We start from the raw sequence: 21,979 nt of genomic DNA, 5'->3' as shown, positions 1-21,979 counted from the left end.
GCCCCAAGCACCTCAGACAGCTGACTACATGGCACACTGGCAGCTAGCAGGCCTAGGCAGACACTGGGGCATCCGGGGAGACCCAGCACTCTGGAGCTCATCTGCTGCCTTAGTTTTATCTTTACAATATGAAAAAGAAGCCAAAACCACACAAGAGTACAGTAGTGCGATAAACACCTCTGTGCCGAAACTCCATCTTAACACATTTATGGTCACCATTGCTTCATGCACAGTGACTCCTCCCAGTTCTACCCCCACAGTACGAGGAAGCAGAGCCCCAACATTCTACCATGATAGACTAAAAAGTACAACTCCAGGGCTGGAGAGATGACTCAGTGGTTAAGAGCGCTGGCTGCTCAAAACTGTCTATAACTCCTATTCTTGGGGATCCAACACCTGCATACGGAAACACATTCAGGCAAAACACCAATGTACATAAAAATTAAAAATACCAAAAAACCCAACTCCAATACCACTTTTAAACTTTTTACTTTTAAACTTTAATAGAAATTACTTGTGTGGACTGACGTCAAAACATCTTTAAGTAGTCAGTGGTCAAATTCTTAAATTTATCTTGAGCTATTTGAGTGTTAATCATCTCTAGGGTTGAGAAAGCTTATGCATATAATATTGGGAAAAGCAAAAGTCCAAAACAGAAAGTAGATACAAGCAGCAAATGGGGAATGGTATAACACTCAGAAAACTAGCAGATGCCAGAGATGAGAGGGTGGTAAAAACATCGGTAATTACAAAGTCACTTTTAAATGCTTCTTTATGAAGATAACATGTATCTCCTGCTCCCCCCCCCCCCCCCGCCTTTTTTTAGACAGGGTCCTTTTTGGCTGTCCTGGAACTTGCTATGTAGACCAGGCTGGCCTAAAATCATAGAGATGCAGTTGTCTCTGCCTACCAACTGCTGGGATCGAAGGCGTATATTTCTGCCAGATATGGTGGCACACACCTTTAACCCAGAACTCAAGGAACTGAGGCAGGCTGATCTCTGAGTTCGAGGCCTGCTCAGTCTGCATACTGAGTTCCAGGACAGCCAGGACTACACCAAGAAACCCTGTCTCAAAACAAACAAACAAATGCATGTATTTCTTTACTACACACAGCAGATTATTTTAATTTTGGAGTCTATCGATAGACTCGTCCCCACACCCTTCCCCAGTGTCAAAGGCCTCCAGGCCGGACACTGACCTGCACAGCATAGGAGATGGCGAGGCCCGCGTAGGCCGAGGGGATCTGCCCATGCATGAGGACAATCATCAGCCCGGTAGTGGTGATCAGGGCGATGCTAATGAGGTCCAGCCGCACTGCCAGCCACCTCATCGCGCAAGTGAACAAGAAAAAAGGAGCCTGGTTGTCATCCAGCAGCTCCTGATACCTGTGAGGACGAGAACGGCAATGGTGAGTGAAGACCATACGATCCGACTCACGGGCTAACGTCAAACCTGCCGTGGACCAGAGTGCAGGGCAAACAGGGCTCACATGAGAGGGCACGGGTGTTCTGATGTGAGTTACCCTCTGAGAAGCACTGAAACCCACACTAGAGATGTTAGGGAGGGCAGTGTGGGGGTGCTGCCTCTAATCCCAGCACTTAGAAAAGTGGAAGCAGGTGATCTGTGAGTTTTCGGTCGGCCTGGTCTAAACAGTTCCAGACCAGCAAACACAGTAAGACCATGACTTTAAAAAAGTAAAAACCGAGGGCCTGGAGAGATGGCTCAGCAGCTCTTCTCGCAGAGGAACTGGGTTTGGTTCTCAATACCCACAAGGCAGCTCACAACAATATGTAACTACATACAGTTCCAGAAGACCTGATGCCCTCTCTGGCCTCCTGGGATTCCTGCTATGCATAGGGTATACATAAACTCATTCAAACACACACACACACACACACACACACACACACACACACACACGTAAATAACATTAAAAACAAAAACAAAAACCTGAAGACTTGAGGGAGAAACATCTACCATGAGAAACGTGGGCAAAGAGGCCGAATCCAAAGGCTTGTGCTGAACTTTAGAGAAAGTTCAGGTCAGGGGTCGTTTCCTCAAAGCACGAGGCTTTAAAGGCGAGCAGCAGACATAGTCCAAGACCGGGAAAAAGAAACCCTCAGAGCGACTGCAGGGTCAATGCTGAGTGTGCGGACACAGGCCTGCAGAGGGAAATTGCTTCCCAAGGCTACAGAGCCAGAAGCAGTGGCTGAAGTTCAGCTGGAGAGAGGCAGGCAGCGTCCGCCGCGGACACATGTCGCTGCAATCGCGAGGAGGCTCGGCACCACCGGGAAGCAGAGCGCCACACAGGAAGTTCTGCTCGGCACCTGTGTTTTGCTTAAAAAACAAAAACAACTTTCCTCCTTATAGTAAAATGTAAAATCTTCAGAAAAAATACAATGAGAAAAAAAAAAGATGAAGAAAATGTAGAATCTCAGACGTTAACATTGGACCACTCCTCCCAAGAAAACACTACAGGACATTATCTTCAGTCAGGACGGCTCTTTCTGAGTCCTTTAGAGTAATTTTTTCTAACCTGTTTTCCTCTACCATTTTCATGAGAAATGACTTAATTTTTACTTTAATAGGTAATATACACATGTGCGTGTATGCATGCTCACACATACACACACACACATTCACACACACACACACACACACACACACACACACACACACACACACACAAACAAGAAAGGGAGGCAGGGATTTTAAGTTTTTTTTCATGTGTCTGTCTGTGTACAGAGGGTATATGTGAGGGCACATGTGTGAACACGTGAGCCTGTGGAGGCTTGAGGAATCTTCCTTGATCATTCTTTCACCTTATTTACTGAGGCCGGGTCTCTCAATCAAACCTAGAACATTCAGACATGGCTAGTCTGCCTTACCAGCTTACTCTGGGATCTTCTGTCTTAGCCTTTTAAGGCTCACATTCCAGGTGGCTGCCATGCCATGCTCATCTGGCAATTACAGGGGTTCAGGGGATCTCTGCACCCTTGTATAACAAGTGCTATACAAGTTTTAAAAGGCTCACTACAAAAAAGCCAGTCTTTTTCTTACCAATCTCTGGGTCCCCAGTTCCTTCCAAATTCCTCCTATTCCTTCCATATTCTTCCAGAGATATCTAAATGTGCACACACATTCTCAGAGAGCAGCATGTCATAGATCCACACTTGCTCTGGGCTGTGTTTCTGTTGTTTCATTTTCTCAGAAAAGGTCTTACCAAGTGGCTGAGTTTAAATCTGAGACAGTTTGGATGCATCAATAACACCTTTTGGGATGAGCTTTCTGACCCCAAGCTCTGGCCTGGAATGGCCTCTAACGGCAACTGTAACAGCTGAGACGCCAGCCAGCTCCCCTCCAAAGCCTGGGGACCCCACAACACTCACCTGTGTAGAAACTCCTGCCCTTTGTTGTAGGCATGGATGGTGGCGAGGCCCTGTATGCTGGACGTGATGTGCGAGAGGAAAGGAGACTGGGTGATGTTGTCCAGGCGTTTCAGCTCCCGAATCAGGACCCTGGGAGAGAGTGGGTTCTGTGTCACCGGGGAGAAACTGGCAGCGATGGCCTTGTCTCTGGCGATGCATGCGTCCTCTTTACCTGGAGACGATGTGGAGGACTGCGAAGAGGATGAGAAGAGGCCCCACTGCCACCAGGAACCATGGGAAGATTCCTGCGATCATTCCGACACAGAAGAAGACCAGGATCACATTCTGGATGAACATCTCGGCCTGGAACGGCAGGCGCACGTCCACTGAGGAGACCACGAGAGAACAAGTTTCAGACTCTTGGGACCCACAACACAGAAAACGGAGCTAAATAGTTTTAAAAATAGATAATAAGACTCCATGAAATCCCCGAGTCTGTGAGAAAACTTTAACAGTTTTAGCTAAGAAGAATAAACTCAGTAGCCGTCGCTCGTGTTTGAGTGGTCTTCTCCTCCATCGTCCTGCTCTGGCCCAGCTTTTCCTATTCCTGCTAAACTCTCCCTCTACAAAGGATCATATGCGTATGTAAAATACTTGGAAAACAAACATGCCAAGAGGAAAGCCAGGTCATCTATGTTCTTGCCAACACAAGGAAAGCTTAGACATATGTAAGCATCAGACCTGTGCAGAACCTTCAACAGCAACACCGCGCGGGTCTTTCTGGCTACTCCCCTGCACCCCGTTCTTTGGGCCGAGTTCTTTTCGTGAGGACACGGCTATGTCAGGAGCACTGCTGCTTTTCTTCCCTTCTTTCTGAGAAAGGGTCTTAGCATACAGCCAAGGGAGCCTCAGACTCAAAACCCTTTTGCCACAGACTCCAGTCAAGGACGGAACCGAAAGCTGTAGCTCTTTTGTCTGTGTGTGTGTGTGTGTGTGTGTGTGCGCGTGTGCGTGTGCGTGTGCGTGTGTGAATCGGTGCATGCATGTACATGTATGTGCTCATGTGTGTGTTTGTACAGGTGTGCATGTCAGAGTGTACATGTGTCTGTGCAAATGTACACAGTGTGCCCGCATGTGTGCAGAAGTAGAAACATATTATGCACCAGTTCTGATACTGAGTCTGCTTACAGTCCTTTTACTTCTGGCCACGGCCTTCCTTCCACTGGCCTACTGAAGCTCCTCCGGTGAAGTTGACCACCGTGTGGTAGATAAAACAGTAACTTTAAAGTGAAAAGATCTGGGTGCATTTCCCAGCTTGGTCACCCAATAGCTGCTTGATCCTGGGCAAATTACTCAGTCTTTCTGGATATAACAGGTAAATCAACAGCTGTCGTGTGGACGAAGACAAGGCACATAAAACACCCACTGCTGTTTGCCGCACTAGCGTCCTCAGCAAAGGTCAGGAGATGATACTATATTCAGATGATGGAGAACTTGGAGTTCTGGTGCAGCACACAACTTGACCCTCTGACTTTACCTTCAGGTCAGACAGGCAGAATGAGAATTCAAAATACTCTCTTTTTTTTCTTTTTTGTTTTTTTTTTGAGACAGGGTTTCTCTGTGTAGCTTTGGAGCCTGTCCTGGATCTCACTCTGTAGACCAGGCTGGCCTCGAACTCACAGAGATTCACCTGGCTCTGCCTCCCAAGTGCTGGGATTAAAGGCGTGCGCTGCCACCGCCTGGCTCAAAATATTCTTGATGCAAATGCCAGACTCTGTTCTCAGTCTCAGGAGAGACAAAGCTGCACGTTTATTTTGGGGGGTGGGGAGTGGGATGGGTATGGGATGGTACCCGGAAAGGCAGCGAGCACTGGTTGGACTCCAGAGCATGAAAGAAAGGACCAGTGAGGGATACCTTCATCCATGTCTTTGGAAAATCTGTTCAGAATCCTTCCTGTTGGGGTAGTGTCAAAAAACTTCATGGGGCTCCTAAGGATCCTTCGGAAAAGCTCGTCATGGAGCCGGGAGGATGCTCTCAGTGTGCCCTTGGGAGCAGAGACAAAATGATCAGGGCACAGAGACCTGGTTATTCAAGGAGGGTCAATTCCTACTCCTGCAGGTGACCACCCTGCAGGACATCCATTCCCAGTGCTGGGGTAAGTACAAACGGTCAGAAGACACAGGCGACTAACAGGGAAAGCCTGAGACCAACGAGATCCAAGTTATTTCATCAGGCCACCCACTGCACACATGTGCCACACCAAGCCTTCCCATGATCTGGGGAGGGTGCACCACAGCCCGCCCACTGCACACATGTGCCACACCAAGCCTTCCCATGATCTGGGGAGAGTGCACCACAGCCCGCCCACTGCACACATGTGCCACACCAAGCCTTCCCATGATCTGGGGAGAGTGCACCACAGCCCGCCCACAGCCCGCCCTCAGCCCGCCCACAGCCCGCCCACTGCACACATGTGCCCCACCAAGCCTTTCCCATGATCTGGGGAGAGGTACACCACAGCCCGCCCACTGCACACATGTGCCCCACCAAGCCTTTCCCATGATCTGGGGAGAGGGTACACCACAGCCTGCCCACTGCACACATGTGCCACACCAAGCCTTTCCCGTGATCTGGGGAGGGTGCACCACAGCCCACCCACAGCCCGCCCACAGCCCGCCCGCTGCCCTCCCACAGCCCTCCCACAGCCCGCCCACAGCCCTCCCACTGCCCTCCCACAGCCCTCCCACAGCCCGCCCGCTGCCCTCCCGCTGCCCTCCCACAGCCCTCCCACAGCCCGCCCACAGCCCGCCCGCTGCCCTCCCGCTGCCCTCCCACAGCCCTCCCACAGCCCGCCCACAGCCCGCCCGCTGCCCTCCCACAGCCCGCCCACAGCCCGCCCGCTGCCCTCCCGCTGCCCTCCCGCTGCCGCCCACAGCCCTCCCACTGCCCGCCCACAGCCCGCCCGCTGCCCGCCCACTGCCCGCCCACTGGTGTACCTTGACAAAGACAACTCCTCGAATGGCTTTCAAGAGCAGCATGACGGCCATGGAGAGGGCGTAAATGCTGGCGTAGTACTGCATGAAGGGGTTGTCCCTCATGCTGTCACTCACGGAGCTCCTGTTCCCTTGAAATATCGTGGTGTTCTGTTTGGAGAGAAGGCACCACAGGGTGAGAGTCCTGAGACACCTAGGTCACTTTCAGCTCCAGGACAGAAACTCGGGGAATGACCTCAGACCCGGTCACGGCCAACACAAGGCAACCTTGCTGCCCACTCCTCTTCTTACTAGTGGGTGAACACAAAGAACCGACTTACTGTACACCACGGTTCTACGTGCTGACTGGCTTGACAGCCCCTGGGGTGGCCAGGGGCTTTTCCATTCTGTCAGACTACATTACGCATCCTCATCCGGGAGCGTCCCTGCTCACTGCCGTCTCTCCTTTAAATTATCTGTTAACTGATATGCAGAACAAAGCTACGCACTTTGCTGGGCTATCTCATGATGTTTCTGATGCTTCTTTTTAGTGGCAAGCACAGAGTTCCCTCGGAGCAGTCAGGGACGGGGGAGGCAAGGCCACATTATCAGACACAGAACTCCCAGTAACGGACATCTCACCCCACTTCCTTGCTTGATCCAGTAGCTCAGCCACCAGGTGCTGAAGGCAGTGCTGCCCACGTTCAGCATGAAGAGGACCATGATGACCAGGAAAGCCAAGGGCCCCCCTGCTGCCTGGATGTAGACACCATAGACAGACCAAGGCACCGAGCCCTGCCCTTTCTCCTCCACCTGCACGAGCTGCCCTGGGAAGAGGAAAAGAAATATGACCTTAGAAGGGGGCAGCGGTGGCGGCGGCGGCGGCGGCGGTGGCGCACGCCTTTAATCCCAGCACTCGGGAGGCAGAGCCAGGCAGATCTCTGTGAGTTCGAGGCCAGCCTGGTCTACAGAGTGAGATCCAGGACAGGCTCCAAAGCTACAGAGAAACCCTGTCTTGAAAAAACAAACAAACAAACAAAAAAAGAAGGGAGTAAAACTCTGTAGGAAGCTGCTGTGTCTGTGGGGAGGTGCTGCACTCACCCAAACAACCCATCCATCAGAGTTTAGTCACAGAAACCAGCTTTGGTAGGCAGCAGGAAGACCTAATTGGCCTGTACGTAAGCTAACTAGCTAAGCTATAGCCAAATAATGAGGTAACTGGTAAGCTACAGCCAGTTACATTGCTTCTACTCTAAACTTCTTTCCATAAATGCCGGAGCACAGTGTCGGCAGGCGTTTTCAGACCCTGGGGTTTGGAACTGTCTACTCGGTGAATCTCGGTTTTCCCCAGTTAAACTCTTCCTTCTACTCCTCTGGGGCATTTCCCTTTGCATAGAACTAAGCCATGCATACAGCAGCAGAATAACAGAACCTATAGCCTCAAAGATCAGAATTACCTCCTCTCTGGCTGGATGTGGTGGCACCTTTAATCCCAGCACTCGGGAGGCAGAGCCAGGCAGAGCTCTGTGAGTTTGAGGCCAGCCTGGGCTACAGAGCGAGTTCCAGGACAGCCATGACCACACAGAGAAACCCCATTTCAAAAAAAATAATTACCCCCTCTCTATCCTAACACCCATTTATTGAACATTTCTTCAGCACCATCTACAAGATGAGGCTACAGAGGTCCCTGCCTTTCAGAACCTCACTGAGGACAATGTCACATGTACTAAATGCAATGGCAGAGCCAGTTTCATAACCCCTCAAGGCTGAAGGCACAAAGATTAGGCCACTGGCCTAAACCTTCACTGATGGCTAACATTATGTTTTAAGTTTAAATCACTGTGCTCAAGAAGTCTAGAAAACAAAATTACCTCTAATATAAAAGCCTCACTGGGCCAAGGACAGATGCTTCCTAGAATGTTAAAGAATGTTAAGGGCCATCCTGTCTTGTACAATTTTAATGGAACCGTTGTTTATGAAAGATAGTTTATATAAGAAAACAATCACAATGTTAACCACTGCTCTGCTTCTGTAAACAAAGCTGCTTATTCAAGAGAACCAGAACACTTGCAAGATGTATGCTTGCTAAGGGCTTGTGACTGCACTTAAACAAAATAGAACCTTCCGATTGCAGGATGTATGCCTGCACATGGATGTAATGTAACCTCATGTTTCTTTGCCGTATAAACCCAACTCTTTGTGACTTGATGCTACATCCCAGGAATTCTGAGTCCCAGGAGCAGCCCTAGCCATCTAGTATCTAAATAAAAAGCCTCTTTGTTAAGATTATTCTTGGTCAGACTGGTGAAGCTCTGAATGACCCTAGACCTTTGTCCAGGAAGAACAAAACCTCACAAGAAAGACAGTTCTCCACCCAGGAGGGTAATTATCCGTACAAGCAGGGCTGCGCCACGGAATAGAAATGACCATCTTGTAAAAACCAGACAGCTCCCCTCAAGAACCAGGACAAGGATGGGCAAGAACCACTGACTGGAATTGCAGACCACTTGTTCCATTCTCCCTCTGTTTAACCTGAAAGCTCATGTCAGGACTCTGGGGGTGAACTTGGCATCACTCAGTGTGGGGGCCCATAAAGGTTTCCTAGTGAGATCTGAGCTCAGCCAGCAGGGCTGCATTGGAGGATTGCTTGACCATGTGTGTGGTTACCAGGTGATTGGAAGGGTCTGCACTTGGCTGTGCTTGGGGGAGGTCTTTTGCTCCACCCCTTGGCATTCCTATATGTAGCCCTTTAGAAGAGACAGAAGGGACTGGTGGATAAGGATCCAGGCCCTCCGGAGGCTATCCTGTGTTTCTGTTTCTCTTCCCTCTATCCTTCTATCTAAATCTCTTATCCCTCTCTCCTCAAGAGTACCCTGGGGTAAAATGTGGGAACTGGTCTCCCAGCTGGCCTCCCACAGCTCAGTGCCTCTTCTAAAGGTAGCCATGCTGAATAAATGTCCTTTCTTTGTTTTCATCGTGACTTGGTGTACTCAGAACTGGGGGCTGAACAGTTTACTGGGGCTACCAGAACCCAGGTTTTTGTCCTAAAAGATTCCAGTTACTAGGTAGGAGGTGACTCAACAAAGAGATCACTGGATAAACTGCCTGTCCTTCTGATCTCAAAGGAGACACATGCTTCAAATTCACAAACGTGAAAATGCCTTCTGAGACTCACATAGCTATTTGAAATGCCTTCAAATAGCTTCTGAGACTCTCGAGACCCAGGCGAGGAAGTCCCAGGAGAAGAACTGCCGCCTGTGAGTCCTCTAGAGCTCTGCAAACAGCACCAGGACCAGGCAGCAAGCTTCCTGGGCTGGCGCAGACTGGGGATGAGGCACGCTGGGCACCCAGCTTTAACTGGGATTTCAATTCAAGGACAGAGGTGACTGGAAGGCAGGCAGGCTCACTCAGGATGACTCAGCTGTGATTACCCACAACTGACTCCACCCTTTGTCTGCAGAAAAGGCAAAGGATCAAAGGTTATCTGACTTCCCTTGCTGGGGCACACCCAGGGCCCTCACTTAATATGACCTTGGAACTTCATTATTTTAGAAGTGTGACACACAATGGCATCAAACACCATCCATCTCCACCCAGCATTATTCCTGATAAATGACCAACAGAACTCTCACAAATGTGCTTACCTTCCTCTGACTTCACTGCCTTCTCCTTCTTCACTGAGCCTGGTTTGGGGCCCTTGTCTTGGGATTTCTTCTGTGAACCACTAGCTTCCTTTTTTGAATTAACCTAATAACATTAAAAAAAAATCTCCAGTCACACAACGTTCCTTCAGATCAATGTCTACAGGAGATCTACTAGAGAACCATTCATTGAGCTAGTAATACAAATAAAAGATACGCCCAAGTTCTTACTTCCTTTTGACACCAGGTTTCTGTGTCTAGCCCACACTGACCCTGGTCTACTCAGGATCCCAGGCCAGACACCATGCCTGGCACACCTACGTTCTTAAGAAAGCCACCTACAATAATCTACACGAATTTCTCGTACTAACTCAACCCCTTCACTCGTTTGGGATTCAGGTTCCTACCCTGTTAGTCCACTGACTTCTTCTCCACTAAGCCGTTCAGGACCTAGCCTGCAAACCCAGGCAGGCGTACTAGATTATTCTTCAATTTGCCCCAGTGATTAAGTAGCACTGAAGACACTTCCATTCCTACCTGTGACCTGCCACATACTCACTCAGATCCAGAGATACCCCCATTTCCCTCTGCCACCACAGAAGAACCCCAAACTTCTCTGCTCGCTTGTGCGGGATCTCTGCGTTGTGGCCCCCACCCACGGCTGTCAGTTCCTCTCTCACTACTTCCCATGGCTCCTACTCTCCGGCCCCACTTGACCGACCTCACACCATTCCTCAACCTCTGTCCAAGCTAAGTCCCCTCCTTGTTCCAATCTCAGTCACAGGCGTCCCTGTTCAGATGGGTTCAAATATTACACCTTTTGAAGGCGATTTACACTCCTCTGCAGTAAAGCTCCGTTCCCCCAGTACTCCTTCGGCACGCTGCAGTATCTGGTTAGAATTACCTGTGAGAGCACCAAAGCACCGGCCTGCCCTACAGTATCTAACTGACGTCCTTCCAAGACAAGGCGAGTCCCACACAGGGTGACCCTCTACTCAGCACCTACTGCCATAACTACCCAGAGCAGGGCACAGAGTTAATAAATCAGCAGTCATCAAACTGAATCTGAGGCAGAAAACAAAAACATCACCAACAAAAAACCCTATTTAATGCCCCTTGCCAAGTTCCTGCTGCATCTTCAGAAAATTTCCTCCACACACGTCACTGAATTCAATTTTACATGATATGTCATATCCTCAGCAGGTTTACCAGTTAGACTTTCTAAACACACAGTGAAAATTTAAAAATATGAAATCTAGCTAGAGCTGTATCTGGATAAGCAGACAGGGCTCTGAATATATTCACTGCACGGCATGTTTAAAAAGATATTAGCATCTGTGGATCACTTCCTGGGGGAAGCAGATTACATAGTAATCAACACAACAACTATAAGTAACTGTGTGTCAGGGTCCACACACCATGGGCACATGTGGAGGTCAGGGGACAACTTGGTGGGTTCTGGGAATTGAACTCAGGTGGCCAGGCTTACGAATCCAGTTCCATTATCCACTGCCATCCTGCTGGCCTCTTAATTGACACTCAGGAAGCATGCTTCCCAGCTAACATCCTAGCTGTTCAGTATCTATCTCTTGCTCCTTGGACAATCAGTTTCTCTCCTTCTGATTTCCCCCTCCAACTCTACAGTAATGAGGCAACATCTGGGGAGTCCAAAGCTTCCCAGAAGTCATAGCAGATCATAAAACTTAAATCTGGATCAGAGTGTCTCTATAGATGTCACTGGTGATCCCAGGACGGCTGGCTAGAAGTCTACCAAACGGCCTAACAAATCAGTTATGGACAGTTGGCTGCGCTGCACGTGAAATCACAAAAGTGAAACGCTGAGGTAAGCCACTCGAGGGTCCCAGGAACATCCTTTCGTCCTGCGTCAGTCTCAAAATAACCTGGCAAGCAACATGACAGCTTGAACCCCAGCCTGAGTCACTCTCAGGACCCCAGGAAACAGGGACGCTGTCAGGAAGGAAGCAAGGCCTCTGGGACTGCTCTACACGTGCCGTGTGCCCCAGCTTGGAGCCTGCGTGAAGGCATGGAAAGCTGGCCTCTGGGTGCTGCACAGGGGGTGGGTGGGCGCAAATACCAAGAAACCTGGGATCAAACCACCCTTATCAGCAAGCTGCTCAACTCAGCTGGGCCTCAGCTTCCTCCTCTCTAAGGGAGAGAAAAACATGCCTGGCCGCACCATTCAAATAAAGCATCTAATGGAATGAATGGTATCTAAAGGACTTAGCCCAGTAACCAGAGCACCTAAGTGTCAAATCAGGATCCAAGATACCATGGGTCACATCCAAATGTATGCAGCATTTCATTCCCTTCCCGACACCTTGATCACTGGTACATGCAGAGAGAGTCTCACACTGCTCTAGTCGAGGTTTAAGGAGCCGAGCTGAGACCACACACTAGCACACAGTCTCTAATTCTCACCCCTCCTCCTGCTCTCCCACAGGTGAACACAGCACAGAAGTCTGGTCATAGGACACCACGGCACACAGAGTTCAACTGAGTTCTTCCCGAGGAGGTGTCATGTCTCCCTCCCTGGGTAGAAACGAGACGTATAAACCCAGCAAACCTTACCTCAACAGGGGGTGTCTCTCCCAGCAACAGGTTATTAAAAATAGTGGCATAATCTCCATTCAAGTTCATCAGCTCCTCATGGGTGCCTCTTTCTGTGATACAGCCCTCTCTCATGAAGATCACTTCATCACAATCAACGAGGTACTGGAGACAAGGGCCAGGACAACACGGAATTGCTGATATTTATGCAAATACATTCCAACACCCAATCTTCACTGGGTATGTCTCAACCAGAGATGGTTTGGCTGCCACTTGACAACTCGAGGATATTTCAGATTGTCAAAATGAGGGGGAGAGATACTCCTGGCATAAAGTGGACCAAGACCTGACTGCACGGAGCAGACCCCCCCCCATACTCCTCCCTCCCCAGCCCCCCGACCCCCACCACACAGAATTGCCAGTCCTCAGTGTGAACAGTCTCAAGGCCGACAGCCTCTGCTTTAGTTTACTGCATCCTGTACACAGGCCAGATAGTAGTTCTTATGTGTTCTGAGGATGGAGCTGCACAAAATCCCATTAAATTTCAAATTCTGGATGAGCATGGTGGCACAGGCCTTTGTGCCAGGAGGAAGAGATGGCTGAGGCCAGCCTGGTCTACAAATCGAATGTCAGGTCAGGGGTAGACTGTGAGACTCTGTCTCATATAAACTAACAATCAATTCAAATCCTTTCACTTCATGCAGAAGGACACAGAATTTACGGGTTTTCTGAAGCAGAAGGGGAACCTGGGCCCCAGACTGAACTTGACAGCTCAGACGGCAACCGTGTGGAGCAGGACTCTGCGATGACTGCCTTCACAGACTGATGGAGGCCTGGCGCGGGCTGTGCTTGTCACCCACCGATGCCATCACGATGCTTTCTTCCAGACTACGGCGACCCAAACTCTACACTAGATGCTGTTCTCAGCCCTTCTACCTGCTGGTCTACATGCAAAACCAGCATGTTTCAAGGACCCCCAAGTCGGATGGCCAACTGGAGTGCTGGTAATTGGTCAGAAGGCTCTTTGCCCAGGAGATGAAAACGGCAAACCCTAGGAACTGCTAATTGTCTCAGAGATACCTGGCCCACGCCCACCCCTGTACCAAGCGTATGTGAGCAGCCTAGGAGAGGATGTGCCGTACCTGTAACTGGTGTGTAACAAACAGAACCGTCTTAGACTTGAGGTGCTTCCGGATGGCACTGTTGAAGATGTGGTTGCCCACGTGGGCATCCAAGGCACTGAGGGGGTCATCCAGGATGTAGATGCTCCTGTCACTATACAAGGCGCGGGCAAGGCTGATCCTCTGGCGCTGTCCACCACTCAGGTTGGCTCCTCGCTCTCCAATCTATGAACCCCAAAGCAAAGGGAAGCCTCTATCTTAAATCCAGAACAGTGCTTAATAGTCATCCCAGTCATCTTTTCTCTTCCTTAACCAAACCGACTCTTGAACTCCTGGCCTATATAAAGTGCCAGTGTGATCCTCCTAGGAACTGGGGGAGTCTCAACCCACAACCATCTAAGTACCAATCTGACCTGCATGTGGCTTTGACACTGCCCAGGTCACTCTCTTCCACAGAAAGAGTTTTCTAAAACAAGAAGTTGACCATTCTTCATCCCTGCCTAAAACTCTTCAAGAACCCTGAAAGAATCTAAATAGTCAAATACAACCCCCCATACCCTGAGATTTGAAACAACGTGTACATTATGAACCTACATGACATCATACGTTTTTCTGCACTGTGCCTGCTTGACTGTGGTACCATTATGGGTTAATTTAAGTGTAAGAGTTAACTAGTAATAAGCCTAGGGTATTGGCCAAGTATTTATAATTAATATAAGCCTCTGTGTGGAAATTGGGGAAGCAGCTGCTGGGTCTTTGGGAGTTGCTGGCAGGACAGAAACATTTATCTATGTGTGGCACCCAAACGTTTGACAAAAAAATCCCACATAAAACCTGAGAAAGCTTAAAAAAAAAAAAGGATTCTAAACACACAAAAGAACAGAGTCAAGCGTGGCTTCTTAGTAGTAGCATTTTCTTGGGTGGGCTCTGTTTGCTGGCAGTGAACAGAGGCATGGCTCCTTTAAGCCATGACTTCCTGGCTTGTGCTGGTGGCACAGATGGTTCCTTTGGGAAGTCCTGCTACCAAACTCTTAAAGGGAGTTTATGAGTAGTCAGTGGCACACTACTCGGTGGCAGTGTGAACCCAGGAACTCCTCGAGTTAGGGTGGCAAGTGTGGCTCTTGCCAGTACCTCTGCCATGAAGATAAGCGCTCACAGACCAAGGAGCTGGGTGGAGCCAGCCGCCAAAGCCACTGCTTTGGTCCTCGCCATGCCACTTAGCAGTTTAAAGACTCATGTGGTCAGCAAAAGATAAAGATATGCAGTAAACACCAATTCAGACAAAAAAAAAATCTAAATGGTTTAGTGTGCTTGAAAATATACATAGGCTTGGGAGAAAGAAAAGAAACAGCATATACAGTTATAGATTTAAAACTACAGTTTTGGGGGGTAGCCTGGGGGGGAGGTGGGGGGAGGGAGAACAAGAGGATCCGTGGCTGATATGTAAAATTAAATTAAATTATAAAATAAAAAAATAAATAAATAAAACTACAGTTTTAAAATAATAATGTCCTTAAAGGGGGAGTAAAATAACATTAAATAAAAAAGCCACCTAAAGATGGAAAATACACAGATACTGTGTATTTTGGATACTGTATCTGGATACTGTATATCTGGATACTGTATGTTATTGTGTTGTCTTTGAATTTTTTGACTGCTGAGGAAGAAGCAATAGCTGCTAAGAGACATTTGATTATACATGCTACTGGATTAAACCAACCTATATATTTTGAAAATGTCTTGACTTCAAAATGGAAGTCAAAAGACATGCTACTTTGGAAAAGAGGTTCTGCTTTTATTTACATAGAAAATAAAAGGCTGTGGATTTGTTAAAAGTTAAAGAAAATCAGGTTTGATCAAGGAAGACCCCCTGAAATCCTGACTACAGGCATAAAATATAAACCAAAAAGAACTACAAGACATGTGATGTATATTTTACCTGCTCAAACATAAAACAAAACAAAAAAAATCATCTTTGGCTGATTTACGTACAATGTACAGTTTATACTTGTATTAATACAGATATGTATGTTACCTTTAAAACTTTATGTATTTTCAGAGCAAGGGGACCAGACACCAACAAGAACAGATGGCCTAGTGATCCAGAATTCTGCATCCACAACAACTTCAAGGCTGCTGGCTGAGATGGTCCAGCCTCACAGAATACTCCAGTCAGGATTTGATCATAATTCTAAACTTTCTCAGGGTCCCCCAAAGATCACCAGCACCCCAATCAGCAACTCTAGAGAACTTTTATCCCTAAAAGATGGATTATGGATGTTTATTATCATTTAAGGGGGGTTGGTTACAAGTTATTGCTGGTAATGGTCAGAAAAAACCCGAACAAAGGAGATAAGATTCAAAAATCTCTTTCTAAAAAGAGTGGAGGGGGAGGTATGATATAGAAATGATAAGATAAAAGGTTAGATTATTGAATATACTTTTAAACCAAAAAAGCAACTACTAGTCTAAATATTTTACATTGGTATGAATTTTTATATATTGATACAAATTTGAGGTTATTTTTGCTATACTGTATATGTTTTTACTCTTGTTTAAGATATTTTTGTATATTGATACAAATTTGAGGTTATGTTTGTTAAAATCTACTGTATCTATGTTTCTACTCTTGTTTGGAGTATTGTGCTTAACAGTTCATTTAAAAATATAATGTATAATTAAGAAATACAGATTAATAGTCAAACTTATAGTCATGTTAGATTTTCTAGGTATACAAAGATATATTTCAGATAGGTAGGTAATCTTCAAACACTTCAAAGACCTACAGAATATGGTATTTAAAGTGTTTTAATAACTTAGTCTTTTCATGGCAGTGAGACACGTCTGCTCCTGGTATCACCAATGCTGTCCAGGAAAGATGATGGGCATTGAAGAAAATCCATATGGAGTTTGCTTTCTTTATGGCAAAAGCTAGCCACGTGGGCAAAAAAAATGCCCTTGCCTCAACTGCTGACAGTTACTGTTCAAACTGGACCAGCAGGACACACAAAAAAGTGACTACCAAGTTTTACCAAGATGGGGTAGGGCAGTCCTTCAAAAATGCTGCTTCACAGACAAGTCTGTCAGGTATTCTCAGCCTATAGGCCAGGGATGGATGCCCCAGCATTACAGAGGAACTTTGAGTGACTGTCCAGGCAGCCAGCTATTTCTGTCATTTCTTAGTTTTAGAAGTTGTTTCCTCTGCACTTCCTGTTTACTCAGGATATTATATCCTTCTCACATCTCTGATGGAGTTGAAGATTAAGTTTTCCTTGTTGCCAAATTCAGAAAAGACACTCACAAAAGAGGTGTAAAGTATATAAGGTTGAGAGACATAAAAAGATAGTTTTGGGTTGGTAATATAAGTTAGGATAGAAAGTGAATTAGGTACACTTTGGACTCACCAGGATAGGAGAGAAAATGGAGTATTTTCTCTCATTTTGCCAAACACAAATAGACTAGATATTGTAACTATAATTCTTTTTTTTTAAAAGATTTATTTATTTATCATGTATACAGTGTTTATCATGTATACAGTATACAGTGCCTATTTGTGTCCCTGCAGGCCAGAAGAGGGCAACAGATCTCATTATAGATGGTTGTGAGTCACCATGTGGTTGCTGGGAATTGAACTCAGGACCATAGCAGAAGTCTGGCAGTGGTAGCACATGCCCTTAATCCCGATAACAAAACAGACACATCTCTGTGTGTTCAAGGATACAGCCAGCATGGAGACACACGCCTTTAATCTCAATACCAACCATAGAAGACCTGGAGGTCTGTATAGACGGGCAGTGACGAGGAGGTCATGTGGTTGGGTTTACAACCAATGAGAAGGCAGAACAGAAAGTCAATAAAAAGACAGATACACAGGAAGTAGGTCTCTTTTGGAGGGGAAGGATGGCAGCGGCAAGAAGGGTAAGAAGGCGGTTTTAAGTCTCAGCTCTTAGCTGGTGCTCTGACCTCTTAGGCTTTTAACTCTGCATTTGGCTCTGTGTTTCTTATTTAATAAGACTGTTACATCTACAGGATCTCACAGTACAATCTTGGAACTTGCTATGTAGACCAGGCTGGCTTCTACCTGCCTCTGCTTCCCAAGTTCTAACATTAAAGGCATGTACCACCATGCCCTGCTAAAAAATATTTAAACAGAGTAAAAACAAAACTATTTGGAATCTGAATGGGATATGCTTAAGATCTGCATGTATTTAGGTATATTCATTAGTATTTAGGTATGTAAATACCTAAAACAGGCAGTATTGATATTCTTGTGCTGATCAACAAATGCATTTCTAACATAGGTTCATGAAGGCAAAACTCTCTGTGTGGTTCTTTCCTGGGAGATACCCTCCCAGGAAGGGATTCTGGCATGTCCTTGCAAAGTTCTCCAAAGCCCCTCCCTGCTACGGTGGCCTGTCAGGGGCAGAAGGCTTGTACCTCAGTCAGGTCGCTGTTCGGGAGAATGGCCAAGTCAGGCCGCAGGCAGCAGCTATTCAGCACTGAGTTGTACCTGAAGGACACAAAGTGACAGAGAATCAGGGACGTGGTGACAGACAAAGCCCACGGATGGGGACTGCTTTCTCTCACATACGGCCAAAGGAAAGATGGCAGAAACCAAACATGTCTGTCTTACCTTTCTTCATCAAATTCCTTGCCAAAGAGAATGTTGTCTCTCAGAGTGGCATTGAGAATCCAAGCCTGCTGGGCCACATAAGCAAAGGTCCCACTGATTGCAATGCTGCCCTCCAGAAGTGTCATCTAGGGAGACAGACAGCATCCAGTAGTGAGTCCAAACACTGCCCTAAGCCACTGGACAATACTTCACACTCTCAGTGGTGACTAAAAGATTCTAAAGCTTTGACCACTTCTAGGATTTCTTTCAACTTACCTCCAAGACCACCCTGTTCTAAAGAAAGCTATAGCAACAAAGAAAAAATTATCCTTACTTAGTTGAGATAGCAAACCCATGACTGCTTCATACTCTCTAAGTTATTCACTACGAAAGTACAACCGCAATGGCTAACCTTGGTTGTCAACTTGACCACATCTGGATACCTAACACGCAAGCAGCTGGGCACATCTGTGAGGGATTTTCTTGATTGGAACATTTGCTACGGGAGGACCCACCCCATGCTGGGCACTCAAGCGGGGGCAGTCCACATGAACAGACATGAAGAAAGCAGCTTTGACTTTTTGCCTGCACTCTTGTTGGGAAGTCTGTATCTCCCATTGCTAAGACACTCCTTCACTGGTATTAGAACCTATTTCTCTGAGATTCTAAAACAGAAAAACGAGCTGGGACATCCAGCCTTCTGGACTGAATAGCCACCAGATTCTTGGCCTTTCTTTGGGGACAATCATTGTTGAACTAGTGAGATCTCAGTCTGTAAACTACTCTAATAAACCCCATGTGTGTATGTGTGTGTACATGTCACTGGTATACACACCTGAGAAATGTCACTATGTGAACAAATGAATAAATCAATCGTTAAATGGTACCTGGTTATCTGTTGTATATATACTTGTTTACTCTCTGTTGTATATACATTTATTCTATCAGTTCTGTTCTTCTAGAGAACCAAAACTGTTATAGACTGTGGTACCATGAATGATTCTAGAGAAACAGAACTATAAGGATGAATTTTTAAGTACCGGGAGTAGGCTTTCCAACCACTCCAGTTGTTGAAGCCTCCCCTAGAAGTATAGAAAGCACTAACGATCTACGGCGTGAACTACTTGAAGAGTTTATCAAGATAAATACATCTGGTTATCCCAATTCACCTACTGTAAGGAGCAAGGAATTCAGTGAACCAATATATAAGTAACCCTTTTGATAACTTGTGGGGGAAGTTAGGAAAATAATGATGCTTCTAGCATCTCTGGGTAAACTGACAAAGGAAGAGAATGACCTCAGTGATAGAATTAACCAACTCGTAGCATCTCAAGATGTGGTGCAAAGGAAAAGAATGAACTCAAACAACCGACTGGCTCCAGATTCGAACAGTCTAACGGTTTCTAAGTGTACCCTGAAAGAGAATCAGAAGCCACAGAGTTGTGGGAAATCAAACCACAACCTTTATTATAAGACTGACTAAATTACAATGAAATCTAAGCCTCAGACTTGGAGGCTACCCATAGTTAAAGGGCACTGACTGGTAAGGAATGGGATCCTGTAACGTGGATAGAGATGTGTAGAGGGACCCTACCGAGGCTGAGAACTTTGAACCCTCAGGTTCTGAAGGATGTGTCTCACCTGAGGAAGCAGTCTCTCCATCCTCAGCAGAGGATGCATCCGCACCTCTACCCCTGCAGTACTGTACTTCCCACTTCTGCCTGAGGAATTAATCCTTCATTGTCTGCAGAATGCCCAGTGACCTTCCCTGAAGGAGGTATCCGGGAATTGTAGAGGAGGTAGAAAACGTACTCCATGAGGAGGTGCACTACACTACTGAAGAGTTTGATGAATTTGTTCATTCATTCATTCAGAAGTCTGGGGAATACATGTGGGGATGGATTTTTAAGGGTGTGGGATAATGGTGGAACATAAAACTAGATCAGGTAGAGTTTTTCAATATGGACTGACTGACGGAGATTCTAGGTTTGATAAGGGAGTTTTAAAAGGGTGCCAAAAGTTCATTCAATTGGTTGTCTGAGGCTAGAGATGCAGAGATGCCTGACATCCCTTCACTTACTGCTGATGAAGGAATGTGAAGGCCCAGGAAATTGCAATGCTAGAGTTCTATGCTGTGTAAAAGCTAATCCTCCACAATGGGAAGGCCCAGAAGGCATGCCCAGCACTAATGCTATAGATACAAAATGAGAGGGGTGTTAGGTCCAAAGTGCCCCCATGGCACTGCTGGTGACAGGTGACAATGTCCAGTAGACTTTGGCCAGGTAAACAGAGGAATTTCCCTTAAATCAACAGGAACCTTTCTTAATCTGTCCTCCAAGGTCAGCTACCTCAGACGAGGGCATCTAGCTCAAGGTCATGTCAACCTGACAGCCTGTATCAGCAAAAAGACTCCCACCCTGCTGACTGTCATAGAAAATCTGCTTTTCAGGCATTTTGACATTCTCTGTCACCCACCCCCACAGCGATGGCAGTCTGGTTCCCAATAAGCCTTTCTTTCTACCCACGGAGCGGTCTAGTTCAGTCGGCTCACAGTGCCCCTGCTCACGGGGGCATCTGCACACTTGAAGAGCTTTCTTACCACTGGTTTCTTTGTGGCACACTTTAGGAGAGGCTGCAGTACAAATGGATGAGATGAATGCAATGGGCTGATTGGGCCAGGAGTAACAGGGGCCACCTGGCAACACTGAATCACCAGGTAAGGTGACTGTAGTTACCATAATGGCGGCCCAAGCAAAGCAATGTGCAGAACAGCCTGACCTGTAATGGGCAGCACAGGCAAAGTGACTTTTATGGTGGCACTATTCATATGGATTCGTCAGTCTCTAAGAAAGACATAAATATTATTATGTTTTTGTCTGATCTGCATAAGCAGAAAAATCCCCCAAACAAATAAAGCCTACATTTGATCATAGCAATAGGGAATCTCAGTCCATGGACCAATTTCCATGGTCCACACTTGAGCCAGTTTGCAAACCCAGGACCCTGAGAATGAAGAACAGTCAGGTCTTTCATTGGTCAAGATCCTCGAGGAAGGACCTTGATGAAATACCCAAGAGTTTTCCTGTCAGACTTTCTCCCATCTTTCCCCAGAGGGACCTGTGGCTTTTCAAAGGCAAACCATACCCAAGAGTTTTCCTGTCAGACTTTCTCCCATCTTTCCCCAGAGGGACCTGTGGCTTTTCCAAGGCAAACCATACACTGGAGGAAAAAGAAATAGTCAGACTTTGCAGGTGTATTGGATACTGGTTCTGACTGAAACTGATTCTGAAAGACCACAAGAAACATTGTGGCCATCCAGTTAAAGTAAGGGCTTTGGAGGTTGGGGACTGATGGAGTCTTGGCTAGTATCCGGGTTACAGTAGGACTAGTGAGTCCCCAAACTCATCTTGTAGTTATTTCCCAGTCCCACGATGTGTGGTTGGGATGGGTACAATTAGAAAGTGGCAGAATCCCCATAATTTTCTATGACCAACGGAGTGACAGCTATTCTGGCTGGAAAGGTCACACGGAACATACTGGAATTGCCTCTGCCAGGAAACAGTGACCCAAAATCAGCACTGCACCCCTGGAGGAATGACAGAAGAGAGCCACCCTGAGAACCGAGGACGTGGGGGAGGGGCTCCCACACCTCCCTTTAGCACTCCTGTCTACACTATGCAGCAAACAGCTGGACT

At 46.9% G+C, this 21,979-nt stretch overlaps 1 protein-coding gene across 7 annotated transcripts in view; it reads right to left on the bottom strand.

Annotated features, from left to right (window-relative positions):
• Window positions 1-21,979, bottom strand: part of Abcc5 (ATP binding cassette subfamily C member 5) — a 97,236-nt gene that overhangs the window by 23,993 nt on the left and 51,264 nt on the right. For all 7 annotated transcript variants that reach the window (XM_037209892.1, XM_028857571.2, XM_037209893.1 and 4 more), the window contains 11 exons: window positions 18,306-18,430; window positions 18,110-18,182; window positions 13,694-13,897; window positions 12,573-12,716; window positions 9,987-10,089; window positions 6,985-7,169; window positions 6,367-6,513; window positions 5,285-5,414; window positions 3,603-3,756; window positions 3,392-3,520; window positions 1,201-1,387 (listed from right to left, as the gene is read on the bottom strand). In XM_037209892.1, the coding sequence (XP_037065787.1) occupies window positions 1,201-1,387; window positions 3,392-3,520; window positions 3,603-3,756; window positions 5,285-5,414; window positions 6,367-6,513; window positions 6,985-7,169; window positions 9,987-10,089; window positions 12,573-12,716; window positions 13,694-13,897; window positions 18,110-18,182; window positions 18,306-18,430 (1,581 nt within the window). The remainder of the gene's footprint in view (window positions 1-1,200; window positions 1,388-3,391; window positions 3,521-3,602; window positions 3,757-5,284; window positions 5,415-6,366; window positions 6,514-6,984; window positions 7,170-9,986; window positions 10,090-12,572; window positions 12,717-13,693; window positions 13,898-18,109; window positions 18,183-18,305; window positions 18,431-21,979) is intronic.

Source organism: Peromyscus leucopus, chromosome 12, assembly GCF_004664715.2.
Source record: "Peromyscus leucopus breed LL Stock chromosome 12, UCI_PerLeu_2.1, whole genome shotgun sequence".
Taxonomy (NCBI): Eukaryota; Metazoa; Chordata; class Mammalia; order Rodentia; family Cricetidae; genus Peromyscus; species Peromyscus leucopus.
The sequence above is the reverse complement of the archived record's forward strand: the minus strand, read 5'-3'. Positions and strand labels throughout refer to the sequence as shown.